Source organism: Hippocampus guttulatus, chromosome 1, assembly GCF_054856545.1.
Source record: "Hippocampus guttulatus isolate MCC_2025c chromosome 1, RoL_Hgut_1.0, whole genome shotgun sequence".
In the NCBI taxonomy this organism is placed as follows: domain Eukaryota; kingdom Metazoa; phylum Chordata; class Actinopteri; order Syngnathiformes; family Syngnathidae; genus Hippocampus; species Hippocampus guttulatus.
Window position 1 is genome coordinate 26531396 of NC_141261.1, and position 14790 is coordinate 26546185.

The 14790-nt window shown below is 42.2% G+C and overlaps 1 protein-coding gene across 4 annotated transcripts in view; it reads left to right on the forward strand.

The window, feature by feature from the left end:
- Nucleotides 1-7988, forward strand: part of nol4la (nucleolar protein 4-like a) — a 46188-nt gene extending 38200 nt beyond the window's left edge. For 3 of the 4 annotated variants that reach the window (XM_086123139.1, XM_086123168.1, XM_086123158.1), the window contains exon 11: nucleotides 885-7988. In XM_086123139.1, coding sequence (XP_085979265.1) covers nucleotides 885-1102 — 218 coding nt within the window. In that variant the 3' untranslated portion in view covers nucleotides 1103-7988. The remainder of the gene's footprint in view (nucleotides 1-884) is intronic. The other variant, XM_086123148.1, reaches the window with a different exon arrangement.
- Nucleotides 7989-14790: the final 6802 nt, after the last annotated feature.

The following is a 14790-nucleotide window of genomic DNA, read 5'->3' on the forward strand; positions in this document are numbered from 1 at the left end:
AATTATATGCATGTAAAACATCTAGCTTCAGTGTATTTGCAATTTTTGTCCCCGGCAGGCTGGTACCATATCATCCCCTGGCTTGAATATTCTCAACAGACGTATTGTTACGCTTGCAGACATTTTAGCCCCCCTAATACTGTTTTTTTCTCATCACTGTAATGTTATCACTACAATTTCAAAGTCTGAAGAAATAAAAAGTCAAATAACATTTTGAATCTGTCTTTTTAGCCCTGGGTTGAATGTGCCCCCCCATCAAAACCCCTGGGCCCAGCCCGGCCTCCTCAGTGAAATTGATCCAGAACCGCAACCGTTCATTGGTACTTCATTGGTGGAAAATGGTAGTTCTTGGATCGTTTCCTCTCAGCCAGAGGTGGCCAAACAGTCAGAGACAAAGAGCAATTTTTTTTTTTTACTGTTTTAATGCAAAGAGCCACATACACATGGGCATCCCGTCCTCGTGGGCACGCGCAAGCACTCGTGCAAACACACACACACACACACATGCGCGCGCGTGCGTATTTCCACCCCTTTCCTCCTCCCACCCCTTGCGGTCGACTTGTGACCAGTCCGCTGGCTCCCGGTCGAGTGCGATCGATGTATTGGGAACCCCTGCCTTGACATCAGAGCTAATTCGCTGACTAGCTTAGCGTTTAGCGCCGTTGTTTGCGCATGAGTGGTGATTCAGTGATCTGATTGGTTGCCCCCTGTGTCAATCAAGTAACGGGATTGATGATAGGCTGACGTAGTACGTACTGTGTATTTTGCGCCATTGTTTGAATGGCATTGCCACCTTAGGTAATTATTGCCGCAAGCCTCAGCACAGTAACTTCGATATATTTCAGCCGTATGTCTCTCTAATGAGATGACACTTGCGTCCGCAGGTCCAACAGATCTGAGCATGAAGTCGGTGGCTCCAAACTCCTCTTCCTCCAGCTCCAATAGTCACGGGCAGGGCGGCGGCGGCGGGGGTGCTTCGGCTCAGCTCAGCCCTCCGGAAGTGACGGCGGTCAGGCAGCTCATTGCTGGCTACCGGGAGTCGGCTGCCTTCCTGCTCCGCTCGGCCGACGAACTGGAGAACCTGATTCTGCAGCAGAACTGAGCACCGGCCGGAACTCGGCCTGTATGTCCGTCCGTCCGTCCGTCTCCGCGTGTAAATATGTCACCCTGACATGCAAGTCTTGACGCTGTTGGATAGAGGCACAAGCAAAGGGAAGTGGTACTGCCAAGCACAGCAGGTCCTGTAAGGTACCTTGACTCATCCCACACGACTCCTTATGCATTCGCTTCCCTTTGACCTTAGTGCTGTCTTCTGTCGGCTCTCTGCTAAGTTTCTCTCACCACCTCAACCCCATTTGTCTCAGGAAGTGATGATGTGTGGAGAAAACGAATCCTATAGTCCATCTAGTGCCGTTTTTCCCAACCTTTAATGAGCCGAAGCTCAAGAAAAATCTCTCAGAAAAACCACCAGACTGAACCAACTCGTCACAGAAAGTATTTCAAATGATGACGATCTTGTCTCAATTTACTGACAAATGTACTCAATCAGTGTGTGTGTGTGTGGGGGGGGGCGGGGTGAGACCAAGAAAAATCATTTCGAAACTTGTTCTTCCATGAATGTGACATAACCTTTACAACTCAGTCGGGATGTTTTTAACATCTTTGCGAAAAGCTAAGTGAAGGGAACAACTGTGACGATGAGGTTGCACAAGTGTGCACACCCTCTTTATAATTGGGCATGTACAGTAGCTGCATTCAAAATCAACCAGTCACATGTGAACTCATTTTAAAAAGGTCAGCACACAACTGCCACACCTCTTATAGTGCCTCTGATTAACCCCAAATAAAGTTCAAATGCTCTAGTAGGCTTTTTCTAGCATTTTTCTTTCCCTGCCTGAATGTTTTGTGATCAAACTGGCTGCTTTTTTGAACTGTTCACAAGGCAAAAAAATTATATATACTGTATATACAGTATATATACTGTGTATATATATACCTGTGTATATATATATATATATATATATATATGTATGTTATGGAGCAGTTTTGCAAATGAATGACTTGGTTTGAGGAGCACATTTCTAAATTTAAGGAGCGATTAAATTTTTTTTTTTGCAGGTTAATCCCAGGGATTTGACACACTCTTTTATTAAACAGTAAAATTATGATAATATAATAAATGGACAGTTGGTTTTCTTTTTTTAATAGAATCAACTGTTTTTAGTTCTTAAGCTGCAGCAAATTTTATTTTCTTGTCTAGAAACTCTTTGGTTACATTTGAATCAAGCACATTTCTGAGGTGGGGCAAACCTGAGCAAACAGACAGCCAAATGAATCAGTTAGTGGAGAGCGGATGTGACGTCCAAAAAAAAAACAAGTTCATTTGATCAGTGCCGTCAGCTGCTGGAGTTTTAATGTGTTTCCGGTTATTTAAAAAGGATTTACTGCTGAATGATGTTCACAAACTATCAGCTCTCCCGCGTGCCCTTTTGAATGAGGATGGACTTCCGTTGCCCAAGAATGATGTTGCTCACATAGTATACGTCACAGCAAATAAACAACTTTGTTTGCACGGTTCGTTTTGAATCGCGGCCGAAAGAAAAGTGGGTTCGGCTTGCCAGCTAGTCTCTAAAAATGTCAAGAAAACCCTACTAGAACACCTGAAATTGATTTTGCACTCACTGATGTTCTTTGAAATGGTGGCAGGTGTATGCTGACTTGAATTTAACATGAGTTTGATTGTTGCTAAAAAAAGAAATAATAATAATCCAAGTTAATCATACATACCGTTTATAGATCACATTAATGGTGGAAAAAGTGAAGAAACGATTCCCCTTGATCTCATCTTGTATATCACAAAAGCCTGGCATATCAGAGGGGCGAAGACTTTTAAAATCCACTGTAATTATTCTGCCTATCACTATTTGTGGCTGGCAATGATAGATAAACAAAAATACAATCTTTTTGGTCAATGAATTATAATTTTTAGACCAATGAAGCGAAATGGGATAATTCCCACAGCCCAGCGGGTGATCTTTAATGGTTGGGAATCGCTGATCGTAATGAGCAGAGGACGAGTTCAATTACCGGGAGTTCTCTCAGCCTGCATGTGCAGGTTACTACGGGGCGCCTCTATGTCATCGCGCTAAAATAACTCAAATAGTCTGTACGAGATTCTGAAACATTCGACTGGGTGATCTTCAATTGTAGATGGAATAATAGCATTCATTCATTCATCTTCCGAACCGCTTGATCCTCACTAGGGTCGCGGGGGGTGCTGGAGCCTATCCCAGCTGTCATCGGGCAGTAGGCGGGGGGCACACAGAATTGGTTGCCAGCCAATCGCAGGGAATAATAGCAGTGTGTTTTTAAAAAAATTAAGAATATAAGGCCATGTAATAACCTTTACTTCGACTAATATAATGGAAGCGATGTGCATTCTATTCTAAATCCAAGTGGAGAAAGATTCATTAAATGAGTTGTACCGTTACAAAAAAGTGAAGATGGAGGAATATTAGGCTGTCCTGGCTCTGCATTTTCTGTCCAAACTCAAACATTGTATCAAATGAAAAAGCACATTTTGGGCGAGGAACCGTATAATCCTGTTTTGTTAGAGAATACAAGGTTTGTTTCCAGAATAACAGGTGCGAAATTATGAGAAATTAATTATCCTGAAAGAAAAGTGTCCTAAAAATCAAAACACATTCTCAGAACATGAAAGGTTTTCTCTTTTTGGGAGTGTTACATTGAGGGGGTCCTTAGTAAAAATTCTCCTAAATATTTAATGACTCACTGTAAAGAAAAAAAAATACACTTTTCATTTCATACATAAATAATTCAGCAGTTCTCAAACTTTTTACTCAAAGTACCATCTCAAAAAAATATACTTCAACACCCCCCTATACACAACAAAAAAATAGAAGCAGAGGTTTTAGTCCTTAAAAAAATACAGTATATATATATATATATATATATATATATATATTGCGTTTAAGTTAATGTCAACTGAAAATAAAAACGGTACTGCATTTTTCCTGAATGCAAGTTAGCTATGAGCAAATTTCAAATTTTATTTTGAAAAAGAATGATCAAGAATTATTTTTTTTTCTTCTGGGTGTTATGGACCACAATAGTAGTTGAAAAATCATCAATTTATGTTTGTGCATTTTACGTACCGGCAATTTGAAATAGTGTCCTATTTTTTTAATTAAAACCATGACAATTAAAAAAAAGTTTAATCTGATTCATGTATTAGTCGTAAAAATAATCAATGGATTAATAAATTATCAAAATAATTATGAGTTGCAGGCCTAGGATTTACTCATTTGATACATTTTATTGAGAGCGTTCAACCACACTGCTGTTATTCTGCACCCAGGTGTACTGCAGACTGATTCTGTGTCGGCACGTTTCATCCAACAATTCCACTTTGTGGATGTCCATCAACAGACAAACCGCTGCTAAATTGCCTGCCACTGTTGCTGTTTGTGATGCGCTCATTCCACACGTGGGTAAATATTCCCGCAGGAGAAGTCGGCCTCCTTTTCGGATGATTTTCAACAGTTTTTCAAAGCTGTCCGCTCAAGATATTACCTCGTTGTCTTTTGTTCGAGAGAGACAAAGACTCATTTTGTGAAAATGCCGGGCTTGACATGGCGAGGAAATTAGATGATAGGAGGTCACGAACACCTGTCAGGGAAGAAAGAGATTATTCAATATATTGTTGAGTGCGATTGGAAAAAGGTGCAATATTGATGATAATCACTGAGGGTGTATTATTCATGTCGCAGGCGAAGAGGGGGAGAAATCCGCCACAATCCCAAAAGATGCCGTAATCCCATGCAGCATTGTAGCCAATTTCAATGTTGTGACGACCGATGTTGGTCATGAACCTCATCACTTTTCAAAACAAACATGACTTGCACACGTTTTTGTTTTCTTCTCCTTGTTGTCGTCGTGTTGTTGTGGAGGAATTGTTGTGTGCGTTTTGTCACGCGTTGAATTGAGGTGACCCCCGAACATGCATGCGAGGGGAGCGCGTGGCTCGCTCACGCCAATGGAACCGAGTCCCCCCCCCCCCCAACCCCACTGCAGCCGCCCTATCACTACAACCATGTCTGAAAAGTGGCAGTTGGAAAAGAAGCAAGAGACAATCTTTGACAAAGATGTAATTACATCACAGTTTACGCTCCCGTGTGTGTGTGTGTGTGCGTGTGTGTGTGCGTGTGCGTGTGTGTGTGTGTGTGTGTGTGTGTGTGTGTGTGTGAAGTCAGAGGGCACACACGCAGAAAACAAAGTCTCACACTTTTGATGGTGAGTCACTCAGCACAAACACGGTTGTCAAGTGTACCTTTTGTGTCTTTCTTTTCCCCGTTCAGATGTTTTATTTGTGTGTGTGTGTGTGTGGGTCGGGGGGGGGGGGGCGTAAATGTCGTCATGGACTATTTGTGTAAAAGTGAAGTGTCCCACTTTGTACATGAATCTGTCAAGAGGTAATTCTGTCACTCAGCACATTCCAAACAAGGACAAGTGACACTCCAAGCAGCCGACTCGGCCGGCTCGCACCTTACAAAAAAAAAAGAAAAATAATAGAGAGAAATATATGATTTTATCGACCACATTATGAGACATTCTATCAGCGCGTGTTCATTTGTCCGTGCATCCGTCCGTCACACAGTCAGTGCGCCGCGTGCTGTTTGCATTTCAACTGTCAGCTTGATGAACTATTGCAAGTTTGGAAGCACTTTATAGCTCAGGATTAAGGAAACGTAACGCAGTGATCCGCTCGTCAGCGGCTCTTTACCTCCAAGTCGTCCTCACAAGCAGTTTTGCAGCTCCACAGCGGGCCTGTAGGAGGCGCCGCATAGGCCAAAATTGACAGGCACCTCTCACATAACAGAAACAACTCTCACACATCCATCCATCCATCCATGGATGGATGGATGGACATTCAGTAGCCGGCTCCAGACAGAGGGAGGGGCTTTAAGAATTTGACATTTCAGATAATTTCTTGGTTACACTATGGAGCTTTCTATCACGTGCACAATTTTGGAATCTCATAAAGACAAAAAAGGTCTCATTTGGAATAAAAAGATGGAGGGTTAGTATGTGAACTTTTAATGTTTGGTGCATGTGAGAGGTTATTAATTTTTTTCCTTTGCATGAATATAAAAAAGTTGTGTGAGAGGCTTTTGGGTGAGTCTGTGAGGCTTTTTGGGTGTATTAGAGGTTTGTGCATTTGTGTGAGAGGTTTTCTGTTGAGGCTGAATTTTCGGGTGAGTGTGAGTTTTTTGTGTATGTGCGAAAAATGTCACTTTTCATGATGTGACAACTATTTTGTGAGGTAGGAGAGCCTTTTGGTATAATTCAGTTTTTTGTACATGAGCATGAGAGGGTTTTTTGGTGTGTGTGGGGATTTAGAATGTAGATAACAGTGAGTGAGTTTTTTTTTAATGCGTGTGACAGTTTTTCAAAAGATTGTGCTTTTTTTTATACTGAAAGGTACTGTAGATCTTTGTAGTTACAGAATGTGGGATTTGTGTGTGTGTTTGTGTGTGAGAGAGAGAGAGAAAGAGAGAGTCTTTTGTGAATTTGAGTTCTTTGGGCATGAGTGAGTGTATGAGATTTTTTTGTTTAATGTGAACTTGTTCATTGTGTGTGAGTCATTTGATGATAGATTTTTTTTTGTTTGTTTTTTTGCGAATGTGAGAGGTAAATGTAATTTTGGCCCTATACATCTCCTCTGCAGGCAACCTCGCACATGTCCAGCGTCCATTGTCTCAAGCAATCGTGACGTGTGCGTCCTCGTCTCCTTTACTTGTTTGTTTGTTGTTTGTTTGTTAACTGTTGCCGTGGCGGTCACGCTCAGCGACCCTCTCAGCCGAACGTTTGCTTGCTGATGTGTAAGTGGCGCAACACTGCAGTTTGTGTGATCAGACACCATGATTTTATTTGTTGGTTTTGGAATGATGCCGACACCCAATTTTTATTGCGTGGACAACGTAATAAACTGTCGGAGTTGCTGCAACTGCCCAGGTAGCTCGTGGATTGCTCAAGTGATCATGTTCTCTACGTGTACTGTATAGCTGTACAAAGAGTGATAGAAGCTGTTTTGAACTGTTCTTTTTTTCTGTGGGTACAGCACTGTTTTAAAATGAAGACAAAAAAAATCTAAAGTGTTTGAAGAAGCCCTTGCCTGTTTGAATTTATCATTTGGTGGTCTGTAATGCTATTGTTATTTCTTTGGTTTGAACGCTTGCCCCTGCCGCACACATAAGACTGTAGCTGTGTGCACGGGCTGGAGGTGGCGTCCTGTATCCCCGTGTGAGGTTTTTGTACCCCCTCCCCACCCTCCGGTTTTGGACTCAGTGAAAGTGTGATGTTTACATGTACAGTTTTTCACAATGTGTTTCTTTTGCATTTTCTTCAGGACCCCCCCCCCCCCAATTTGCTGTCGCTCATCCAAAAGGTCTTCTTTTCCCATCACAAGTGCAACCAATGCGTTGGAGGTCACCAACTCAGAACCCCCCGACATCTCCGAGTGGGCCAGCAAAGTTTAATACGACTCTAATCAACTTTTTTTTTTTTTTTTGTGGCCGAGAAGGAGAGTGGAGTAGGTACATTTCTTAAAGTGAAATGCTCAGAAAAGTGTAATCTGGTACCATCAACGGTACACACACATCCGTGATAAAGTATAAGCCATTCCCGTCTTCTGGCCTTTACGGGGAACCCATAAACCTCAGGAAATACGCAATCTCCGTGGGGAGTTTGTGTTCACTGATTTCCTCTGATGTGAGACTGAAATCACTAACAAAAACCATTCAACATTTCTATGGAGATGTCTATTGTTTTGTACATTGATCATTGTGTTTGCAAAGTGGATCTTTTTCCAGTTCGTGTGACTAAATATTTGGATTACGTTGGAGTGTTTATAGGTATGGATATTTATTATTATTATATGTGGAAATACAAAAAGAGGAAAACAAAGAGCACGTTTGAACCTGTTTCATTTGTATATTTCATGCAAAACTGTCCAGGTGAGATTTTTTCTGGCTCTTACATATCACAAAGGAGGGACCCGTGTGTGTGTGTGTGTGTGTGTGTGTGTGTGCGCGCGCACGTGTGCTTCTTTGGAAAATAGCGCTTTTTCACTGTTGCATCAACGCGATGGAAAAAAGAAAAATAAGAAATAAGAGAACACATGATCTCGTGAGATGTCAGTAATTGAATAAAATAGTGCGATGAACTATCAAAGTTCCACCTTGCGTCCTTATTGGCATTCTGATTCGACGCATTACACACTAATCATCTCCCGTTTGCCTGACCATATTTCAAAAAGTCCCACTGCAAAATAGAATGGTGAGAATAGAAGACGAAAACGTCAATTTCACAACATGCATGTTCGCAGGGTTATTCATTCATTCATTCATCTTCTGAACCGCTTTATCCTCACTAGGGTCGCGGGGGTGTTGGAGATGATCCCAGCTGTCTTCGGGCAGTAGGCGGGGACACCCTGAATTGGTTGCCAGCCAATTGCAGGGCACACAGAGACAAACAACCATGCACGCCCACACTCACACCCAGTGACAATTTTAGAGTGTTCAATCCACCTCCCATCCATGTTTTTGAAATGTGGGAGGAAACCGGAGCACCCGGAGAAAACCCACGGAGGCCCGGGGAGAACATGCAAACTCCACACAGGGAGGCCGGAGCTGGAATTGAACCCGGTACCTCTGCACTGTGAAGTCGACATGCTAACCACTGGACTACCGGACCGGTTATTTTCCACACAGGGTTATTTTCCAGTTAAATTATTTTTTTCTTTTTCGACTGGCCCTATGGATACAGTTTAGAAAATAATACTCATTTCAATATGGTATATAGCGTTACTATTTCAAAAATGGTGTTGATTTGTTTTGGTCGTGGGCAACAGTTTGAAAGCACTCTACTGCCACCTGTAGGACTCAGATGGAATAGCAACGATTCCACTTTCACGATTCTGTTCGTCCACCAAAATCAATTTGTAATCTGGTTGCCAAATATTTGTTTTCAAATTTGAAATCAACGATCTATTAATTGCCACATTATATAGTTTAATCGAGTCACACCACCTCATATTTAAAACTAAGTTTCCCAATTATCTTTGCAGTCTTTACATTTTGATTAGGTTTCAGGAAAAAGAAACAGAACATTTTTCAGCAATTGGGCATTTTGTCCACAAGAGAGCGATACAATTACAGAAATGAAGGAGGGTTCTGTCACATATAGCTCATAGTATTTTTAGGACTCACTCTATTAAGGTCAATGGTCAAGAACTTTGAGTGACAGTTTGACATGACAGGCTTCGGAACTAACCATTTCTATTTTAAATTCGTGGTTCTCAAACGCTTTAAAACAATTGTCAATGAAATACAGATACAGTAAAGGTGAATTTGAGATGAACAAAATATTTTACTCTGGACACAGCAGGATGCGTGTTCGGCCCCATGACGTCAATTCCAGCGCGACCCGACCGAACAAGGTTCCCAAATTCTTGAAAGACAATTCGCAGACTGGGTCATTCGAGGCATTCAACGACATCTCCTTATGTAGCCTCTGTGGACTGCATAAACGGTGGTGAATTAGGACAGGCTTCATTTGAATTTGAAAAACACATACGGTCGGGTCTCGCCGGAACTGACGTCATCCGGCCGAAAATGCGGCCTCTGGAGCAGCCAGCTTGTGAATAACTGCGCTGCAAACTACTTCAGTCTGCCGCTCTCTTTTTTTCTACAATGACTGGCAGAAAAATTAAATACTCTTCCACTAGATGGCAGAAGATACAATTAACCAGAGCTGTGGGTTTTGATACAACAGCAAAATTTCAAACTGACATGATTAAGTCAAGTCAAGTCAACAGTATTTATAGAGCACTTTCAAACAGCCATCGCTGCATACAAAGTGCTGTACATGGAGCAATTTAACATGCACAATAAACAGTAAGACAAATCGGTAATAAAGGCGGTAGAAAGCACCAAACAGTAAAACCAAGAACAAATCTAAGTCATGCTGAGTCGAATGCCAAAGAATACAAGTGAGTTTTGACGAGGGTTTTGAAGATGGGCAGCGAGGAGGCTTGCCGAATGTTTAGTGGGAGGTCATTCCAGAGAGAGGGACCAGCAACAGAAAAGGCTCGATCCCCTCTGAGCCTCAGTTTAGTTCTTGGTACTTCTAATAAAGTCTGGTCCACAGACCTGAGGCGCCGGGCAGGTGTGTAGGGGCGGATGAGCTCAGAGAGGTAAGGTGGCGCGAGATTATTCAGAGATTTGAAAACAAATAAGAGGATCTTGAAAATAACTCTAAAATGAATGGGGAGCCAGTGAAGGGATGCCAGAGTAGGAGTTATGTGCTCCCTCTTACGAGTACCAGTCAAGAGGCGAGCGGCGGCATTCTGGACCAGCTGAAGGCGCTTAATGGAGGACTGGCTGACTCCAAAGTAAAGGGCATTGCAGTAATCGAGCCGGGATGTGACAAAGGCATGAATTACTGTCTCAAAGTGTTCATGTGAGAGGAGAGGTTTTATTTTGGCCAGCTGTCTAAGGTGAAAGAAGCTGGATTTAACAACGGCACCAATTTGCCGATCGAGTTTGAAATCACTGTCCAGTTTAAGGCCCAAGTTTGAGACTGTTGACTTAAGATAAGGAGACAGGGGGCCCAAGTCTACAGGATGGAATGTACAAGGGCCACTGGGACCAAACAATATCACCTCTGTCTTCTTTTCATTGAATCTCAAGAAATTTTGTGCCATCCAGGTTTTGATTTCATCCAGACAGGATAGGAGTGGCCTTAATGAGAAGGCGTCTTTCTTGCTCAGTGGGACATAGATCTGGCAGTCATCTGCATAGCAGTGGAAGGGAATACCATGTTTCCTTAAGATGGAACCCAATGGGAGCAGATACAGCGAGAACAGCAGAGGCCCCAGAATTGAGCCCTGTGGAACACCACATGACAGGGGAGCAGTGCGTGACTCAGAGCAGCCAAGGCTGACACAGAAGGTTCTGTCAGCTAAATAGGACCTAAACCACTCAAGAGCACTGCCGCCAATGCCCACCAAGTGCTGCAAACGAGACAGCAGAATACTGTGATCCACTGTATCAAATGCTGCAGTTAAGTCCAATAAAACTAGACACACGTGGTCTCCAGAGTCATTTGCCAGGAGGATGTCATTAGAAACGCGTAACAGGGCTGACTCCGTGCTATGCATCGTCTTGATTAGTACGTAATTAGTCGAGATTATTTCACTCTCTTACAGTACACCTTTTTGTGTCGTTTTTAGTGTGCGATGAGATATTCCTCATATGAAATATACAGCTTGGTTGGTGATGCCATGTGTGCGTTCCTGCAATTTGACCACTTTTTCAGTAACAAGTAATGTAACATATTACTATTTCCCAACCAATAATCACTCATCTATTACTTGGCCTGATCATTGAGCAAATGTGTGAGGGATGAGTCCCCCAAGAAACACACCTCAATTTGCTGGAGCAGAATCCTGTTACATGTCAGCAGAATGGCTCACTCGCAACTCATCACATAAGCATGTCATTTGGTAATATTCAGGAAATGAGAAGGAGGTCACCATGCCAAGCCAAGCACACCCTACACTAAGTGAGTTAAACCAAAATCAAGTAAACGTGCAACACAAAAACACACATTTTAATATTACACTACACAAACAACAAGTAAGCAATAGAGATTAATGTCCTACTTTTTAAAGGAGTGTCTGATGACTTTTTCAAGGTAACTGCGGCAAAACACTGGTCTTGACTCAGTAGAGGTTAGCCAACACTGACTTGGAATAAATCATGGCCAGCACAAGTGTAAAATTCAACGGTTGCAGAAGGCTTTCAATCGGAACAATAGTTGATGTTTAGTCAGTTTGGGCACCAGGTTTTGAACCACAATCTATTGTGCTTTTGAATTTGGCTCAAATATAAGTTGAGGTCTTTAGTGTTCTCGAGCCTCCAGTCGTCTGGCCTACTTCTCATACAGTATATGATTGACACGTTCAAGCAGCAATGGTGTCAGATTCTTTGGCTCAGCACTGGCCTAGAATGATCCGCAGCTGCCGTTGCTTGACTTACGTTTGGTAGTTGACCGTCGGGACCAGCAAGGCCTTCCCTGCTGTTCTCAACACTTATCAGAAGCAGTGACCTACATTCACAACCCAAATATTTGCTCCATGAAATTTGACTTATTCATTCCCAACAGTCTATGGACTTCATTTCGTAACATTTCACTTTGCTGCACTGCCTCCAGCATGTTGTTAATTACGCCGCACCCCCCATCAGATTTCAGCCTCTATGTGCTGGCAAACTCCTCAAGTTTATCCAGGGTCTTCAGTAACAGTCGAAACTTCAACTGTACCGATGGGCCTGGAAAGATATGTGACTGGTTTTTGACACTAAAGCTGTCACAGAGCATTGATGGAGCAATTCAAAGAGTCTTTATTCTAATTAAGTGCAAAAGAATGATATAAATTATACTCATGAGTAGAAACGAACAGTACAGTATGTGCTAAGTACAAATGAAAACACCGCTAAACAAAGTGCTACTAACATGTGGAGAGAAACGCCCTCGCGTTGTTTAAAATTAGACAAGATTTGAATGTTCCAATGAGACATGATTCCAAAAATGACGATAATCCCCATTCATCCCTGCTTTTGGGATGGAAAGTCGGCTCCGTCCCCGAGAGAATGAACTTTGCCAGTTGTGCCAACAGTGATTCAACTATGCCAACAAGAATTATGTCAGAAGCCAGTCGATAGCGACAAAGGTTGTCGAGTATTATTCCCTGGGAATACCGGATGACACGTTAGTCCAAGATTTGGTCAGCGCTCTAAACCTTTGACTTTATCCTGCCTAACCCATCGCAAGCATGCTAACTTAGCATAGCAGGTATGACACGGGCAAACAAATGTACACACACAAGGTGACGAACAACCCCTGCAACATGACTTGTTTTTGGCGTTGCTCTGGAGATTGAGAATGTGTGTGTAACTAAGCTGTCCTGTTGGGTTCTGCTTGCGCCACCCTTTTGTATTATTTTGGTTAATCTCTGACTCCTCTTGGTCATTTTCTTTGTGTTGCTGCACGATTTACCGACTGAGTCAACTACGATTGTGCCTTTCTGCTGAAAAGGATTCTGCTTCAGCGAAATGGAGTGCCAGGACTTTTCTTGAGTGACCACACTCTTTCATAATTTTTTGCCAAACAAGTCCTCAAAATTACGTGCCTCGGGTTTCCCGCCTTTGCATGCCAGAAACTTGGACCACAATTTGGGTGTTCCAACAGAAGAGTGACGCCAAAACACTGGGCGTCTGGTTTTGATACTTGGAAGTAGCTGAGGTCATGGTAGGCCAGAATTTAAACAGCACTGAACACGTTCGACTTTAACCAAACCAACTGCACCCTCCTATTAGCACACTTTGTTTTATGGCTGTATGATTTTTTTTTTCAACTGTACTCCAGTAGATCTTTCTGGACCTTTCACTTTTGCTGCCTATAAAAGCAAGTAGCTGCACATTCTTCTCTTTTGTCAAAATAGGCCGATTATCTTTTTCAACCTCCGTGGATGAAAACAGGACCAAAAAAAGACATGAATAGATAGGCAACACGGGTTGACTTGTGATTTGTTGAAATATTGAAATATTGGGGTGTTATGAGTTGGAAGGCGGGGTGTTACAGGGAGTGGATTCGACATTTAAAAGCTGAGTTTCATTCTTGGGAATGAACATTGTAGATATGTCTTTCTGACAAGTTGTCAGCTACTTATATTTTGAATTGTTGGAATTTTCATCCCAAATACCTAACAGAATTGTGGCCAAATAGAAAAAGAACCATTTGGACTGTTATGCCACCAGCTGTTGATGGTTTGGGGCTTGGTTAGTGCCAATGGCATGGCTAATTTACACATTGTGAAGGCAGCATTAATGATGAAAGGTACATTCAGGTTTTGGAGAAACACATGCTGCCATCCAAGCAGGGCCTTTTTCATGGACAAACCCGCTTATTTCAGCAAGACAATGCCAAACCACATTCTGTACGTATTACAACAGCGTGGCTTCGTAGTCAAAGACTGCGGGCACCAGACTGGCCTGCCTGCAGTCCAGACCTGTCTCCCGTTGAAAATGTGTGTTGGCACATTAGGAAGTGTGAAATAGGACAACGGAGACCCCAGACTGTTGACCAGCTGAAGTTGTACATCAAGCAAGAATGGGAAAGAATTCCCCTTGCAAACCTTCAACCATTGTCTTCAGTTCCCAAACGTTTATTGAATGTTGTTCAAAGAAAAGGTGATCTAACACAGTGGTAAACATGATCTTGCCCCAGCTTTTTCGGAATGTGTTTCAGCCATAAAATTCCAATTTAAAGATTGTTTGCTAAAAACGAAGATTATCAGTTTGAACCTTATCTATCTGGTCGTGTCTGAAATTAAATATAAGTTGAACTTGAATTGCAAATCATTGTAGTCTGTTTTTCTTTAGGTTTAACACAACGTCCCGATTTCATTGGAATTGGGTTTGAAGGTCCGAAGTCTGTTGTTGTACAAAGATATCAAAATGTCTTTTGTTTATTATTGACGGAAATGTTTCATTTTTTACTTTAGTACTGAAGTACATTCCCGAGTCCGTACTTTTTTACCTTCACCTAACGACAAGGTAAAATTTGAGTTCACCTAACTACTTAAGTACAATATTGTACTTAGAAAGGTAAGTTGCAGTGACTTGTACTTTGAATTTTTTTTTAAAA